A 5,323-nucleotide genomic window follows, 5' to 3' on the forward strand; every position below is an offset into this window, starting at 1 on the left:
GGCCACTCACAAAGTCTAACGTCTCTCTCTCTGATAGTTTTCAGCCCAGTTGATCCTTTACTTGAATGTTAAATGGTAACAAGTATTTAGTGGAAGGCCAACATCTGGAATTAATCTGGCAGAATTAATTTTCCATAAACTGCACAAAGACAGTCAGGAAAACTCAAAATTCATTTTGCCAGACTCTCTTCCCAAAATCAAAGAACTTATTTAAATTTTTACCATGGAAAACACTGAAAAAAGCTAAACAATTTATTCATTTATCTTTTTGAAAAGTAGCCTCTTCTCACGGAATGCCTTTGAAGTGTGCTTTAGGTGTGGATTACCTTTAAAATTATTGTGCTGATAAGACACACCTTTAACTCTCAAAAGTACATGCTGTACATGCTTGTGTTAAATAAGGACGCTAAATAGAAAGGGCCTGCACATCACAGAGTGTGTTGGCAGCACATTGTGAGGTAACATCATGTTTCCAAGCCCTATAGAGGGACGGACTTAAACGTGATGTGGGTGTGTCTTTACATTATTACATTATTAGATTACATACAGCCCATCGGTTTGTTCTTTTTTGAAAACCTGACTCAACACATCCCAACGCGTCTCTGCACTCATGGCGGAGTTGAGACTACTGCTTCTATTTTTACTGGCCTTAGTGAGTATTCAGTCTTAAACTACCATCACATTAACATGCTAGGGCATCCTTCTTCTTATTTAAAGCGACAAAACAGCACCATGAAGTGGTGCGGTCAGATATTATTTATTTTACTGCCTAACACAGATTATTATTTATATGCTACAATCAAAGTTGGCGGTTCGCAGATAACACAGTGTAAGGAAAATAAGAAAGCCTCGCCCAGCGTTTTGTTGTGGACTGAGGGATTTAACTGTACTACTGTCATTACAGATGATGAGTTCTGAGGCCAAAGAGAAGAAGGTAAAGAAACTGAGGAGGAATCGGAGAGAGTGGATTCCTCCTGCTACAAAGCTGATGGAGAACATCGACTACACCCATTTGGAACACATTGCAAAGGTCTTCAGCTCATTGAAATCTTTATAGCATATACACATGTTATATGCACGTTATATTTTTAAGCAGTGGCTGAGTGGCTTCTATCACATCATTTGGTTATCTTCCGCTACTTTAGGATTGCATGTCATGAACATTCCTTTAAAAAAGTCCAGTTGTACTCACAGTTGAACACTTGAAAACAACCACAAGTCATAGGTTTGCTGTCAGTGCAGATTTCCTATTAAAAACTAATTGTTAAAGGATTTGCAAATCCAATATGATCACAGTGATACATTTCAGGTGCAGACATTTGTAAAGTTCTGCATATACTCTTTCTTTTCAATAGTAAAATTAAAAGTTTAGACATCATCTATGTCTGTGCAGTATCTGTTGTACCTGCAGTGCTTTGGCATAGTTTTTGTATTATTACAAAAACAATTCCAATAGAGAGTGAAAAACAGTTCTTGAACACATACTTGCTCTTGCTAAAAAGTACAACAAGGAATATTTAAGAAGCACCCCAACCTGACATCACTGTCTGAGACTTAAGTTCAACTTCAACAGTAGAACAATTTTTTACATGTTTACAAACTATTTTACCAAGTCTTACTATGTAATTTACAGTAAATGCTCCCCCTGTTTTATTTCAGATACGCTCTGATAAAGACAAATTTGAGATAGTTCAATATTTCCTTTCTGGAGAAGGGGCAGATAAAAATCCATTAAGCCTCTTTGTGGTGGACCGAGAGACTGGTTTTGTACGTATCACTGATCTGCTGGATCGGGAAAGCTGCCCATCCTACAATGTAAGTTTGTTTTGATGTTTGTTTGTTCATTTTTTCTTTTCTGTTTTTTACTCTGCATAGTTTTCTTTCACCATTTTCTCTATTATGTAACACCAAACAATATCATGGAATTCCATTCCTGGTCTCAGCTCCACTTCTGTGAGATACAGACCTCAGGGAACGTATCCACAGCAATCGCAGAAAAATAGAGTTAGCATTTTTGTATGGTTGAAGGAATGTACATTAGCTGCTAACATTAGCTACTAGCAGCTAAAATATATATTATGAAAGTCAAACAGAAGTACAGTCATTGCATTTATTTCTGGCCTTTGTATTTCACCGAAACTATTAGAGTCAATCATTGCCATCCATTAGCTGGTGGCCAGGACTGCTGGTCATACTGCTGTTGGATGACAGGCAGCTCCAGCTGATTTGTCATTCTTACAATTGTAAGTCAGTCCCTTCTTCATGGCTTATCTTAAGCTTACACAATTTCTGATTGCTAATAGCTGGTGATAGCTCACTGATGCCAATTTGCAAACTTGCTTTGCAGCTTGTTTTATGAAGTAGGCCACAAAACCAACAGTTTCCAGTCCAGTCTTTTATCACAACAAGTCCACATAAATCCAATCTAAAATCAATCCTCCTTCTGATAAAATGTAATTATTTTTAAAAGCAAAACTACTCAGGCCAGGTTAAAAGTATTTTCCTTTAAAATGTCCTTTTCTCTCACCGGAGTGTTTAATTTCAACCATCTTCAACCTGCCACAACTGTGTCCAATAGCCTCCTTCCTTGCTGTTTTTCTCCCTAAACTCATTCTTACTCTCCCCTTTATAGAGAAGGGCCCTATCGCACCAGATTAATACCAGATTGCAAATTTTACTGAAGAAAAGAAATGACTTTTCTTCAGTAAAAGTTGAATTTTAAAGTTGAACTTGAAGGATCAATTTTAATCTTAGGCCGTAGAACTCCAGGAACGATCTGAAATTCCGAAGTCATTAATATAGTTTCTATATATAATTGTATTACATATTAAAAGTTACATTTTAAAACTATCTCAGTCTGTCATTCACAATTTACACAGCTATCAGGGATCGCTAGATACAGGAATGGGACCACGGCAGAGGATAACATCCCACTGATTATAACAGTCCAGGACCAAAATGACAATGCTCCTTCTTTTGAGCTGCATACTGGAAACATTAATGAGGCAAGCGAAAAAGGTAATGATGGATTTTAAACACAGTTTTCTTTATGTGATGAGATACAAATTGCATTTTAGCTTTTATGGAGTTCTTGTGAGAAAATCCCTGAAATCTGTCCTCTTCTGAAGCTATTTCTTCAGCCTAGGAGTAGTGAGATGATATTGCACGAGCAATAGAGAGAGGGGGAGTCATGACAGACAGGGGAAAAGAAGAACAGAAGAACTCTGGGGTAGAAGCTTAACATTTCACAGACGACCTTCGACTTGCTTAGTCACAGCCGTCCGCATCATATTTACATCTTAAAAACTGTTAAAATATGTCTGCGTTCTATAAGATCCAGTTGACATTCATTTTGCGAATCAGCCTCTAACCTTCTTTTTTGTTGCATATAAACACAGTCTGCATATATTATGTATGTGAAAGTTGTTTGTCAAATGATCATGTTGAGCTGTTGTGCTCCACTGCAGGAACCTTTGTCATGCAGCTTAAGGGTAAAGACAACGATCAAGCTGGAACAATTAATGCAGAGATCTCCTACAGCATCGTCAGTCAGAAGCCAGAAGGCACAGGTCACATGTTCCATTTAGATGAAAAGACTGGAAAACTGTATGTCAAAGAGCCCACGCTGGACAGAGAGGTGAGGCTAGCAGTCACTGCACGTACAGCAAGACACATATATGCTTCTGCATTTTTGCACGAATTTCTTTCTTAACTTTCTTAATATATTTCTTAAATATATACATTTTGGTTCAGGCAATCTTTGTCAGGTACAATAAAACAATGTTCCTGGACTGAAAATGTAATTAAAATAAAATATTCTTAAGAGAGACAGTGTGCAGATGTCATAATTGGACCATACCTGCTAAACGCGCAAAGGTGATTTTCTCATCGTGGAAGGAAAACAGGACCGACTGGACCGACTCATCTTAGCTTAGTATGATTACAATTCTTCTGAAGTATTTGGATATAAGTCATGCGTTTTCACCTCCTTTTCACAGACTTATGACTTCTACAGCCTGGTTATAAAACTAACTGATATGGGAGGAGCAGCAAGTGGACTAACAGGAACTGGAACTGTAGAGATCAAGATCCTGGACATCAATGATAACATGCCTACTCTGGAAAAATCTGAGGTAATGAATATGGCCTTTACTTGTTCTTAAGGCATCCAAATTTATTCTTATATTATTAATCACTTTCAAAACAACTGTACATAGCTGTGTCTGTCTCATTATTTATGGATGGCTTGAGTTATGCACTTTACGTTAGTGGTATCAAGTGTGCTTTGGTGGCCCAAGCTGCAGGGAGTTTAGGAATATCCAGTAGCAGTAAAAGGCTGTTACTTCTGCACGCTACCTGTTCCCAGAGTTTTGAGAAGCAGTCGTAGATTCATTTCCATCTTCGTAGTATGAAAGTATTCATCTGCGTGTCAGACAAATTGTGGCAAAATGGTGTTTAAAAAATTCTTAAACTGTGTTGGCCCATTTTGGAAAGCTCTGGAGTTTGCTCCTTTGGACTGTCTATGTAATTTAGACATAGCTTATGGATTTGAAAAGTAATACAGGAAGAAAGTTACCCTGCATTCTTTCTAATTGCCATGGGGTAAGTCCCTTGGTAGCAAAAAAAACCAGTTTCAGTTGTTGATTTATTACTTCAGAAAATATTTCTGTCACAGTCTGTCTGAGGCAGACTGCATGTATTGTGAAAAGGACTCAAATGCAGACCAAAACAGAACGTGAAAAGTGACGTGGATAAACAAAAACAAGCCGTTTATTAAGGCCTGGGTGAAACTAAACAAAAACCTAAACTGGGTGAACTAAAACATGAAAAACCTTAAACATGGAAAACTGGCATGGATACCTGGAAACACAACGTGGACTAGCAGACAACCTAACAAGGAATGACTGAAAACAAACGGACTAAGTACACACAGGAGGGTAATGAGGGAAGTGGGAACACATGGGGAAAAAAGCTGAAAGAAATGAACATAACGACATCACAAGGGGAGAGTAAAACTAAACACAATGAACACAGGAACACAGGACCGCTTCAAAATAAAACAGGAAACATAATGAAATACAGACATGAGAACATGAACTTGACAACAAAAGACATGAAACACATAAAGGACAAGGAAGACTTAACACAGGGGTTGAAAACACAAGGGAATCTAATAAACACATGAACTTAGATAACCCAATGAACTTAACCATCAAAATAAACTCAAAACGCTGGGTCCAAAGACCCAGGATCGTGACAATTTCTCTCCTGAGCTCAAGTTCAATATAGTTTTAATGTTTGTGTTGGGTCTGTGTTTCCACAA

At 37.8% G+C, this 5,323-nt stretch overlaps 1 protein-coding gene across 1 annotated transcript in view; it reads left to right on the top strand.

Annotated features, from left to right (window-relative positions):
* Nucleotides 1-463: 463 nt before the first annotated feature.
* Nucleotides 464-5,323, top strand: part of LOC102296168 (desmoglein-2) — a 16,031-nt gene continuing 11,171 nt past the window's right edge. The window contains exons 1-6 of the mRNA XM_005948407.3: nucleotides 464-652; nucleotides 905-1,030; nucleotides 1,660-1,815; nucleotides 2,880-3,018; nucleotides 3,468-3,637; nucleotides 3,999-4,133. Coding sequence (XP_005948469.1) covers nucleotides 611-652; nucleotides 905-1,030; nucleotides 1,660-1,815; nucleotides 2,880-3,018; nucleotides 3,468-3,637; nucleotides 3,999-4,133 — 768 coding nt within the window. The 5' untranslated portion in view covers nucleotides 464-610. The remainder of the gene's footprint in view (nucleotides 653-904; nucleotides 1,031-1,659; nucleotides 1,816-2,879; nucleotides 3,019-3,467; nucleotides 3,638-3,998; nucleotides 4,134-5,323) is intronic.

The sequence above is a fragment of the Haplochromis burtoni genome, unplaced genomic scaffold (genome assembly GCF_018398535.1).
Source record: "Haplochromis burtoni strain Fernald_Lab_line unplaced genomic scaffold, NCSU_Asbu1 Contig_598, whole genome shotgun sequence".
NCBI classification, from domain to species: domain Eukaryota; kingdom Metazoa; phylum Chordata; class Actinopteri; order Cichliformes; family Cichlidae; genus Haplochromis; species Haplochromis burtoni.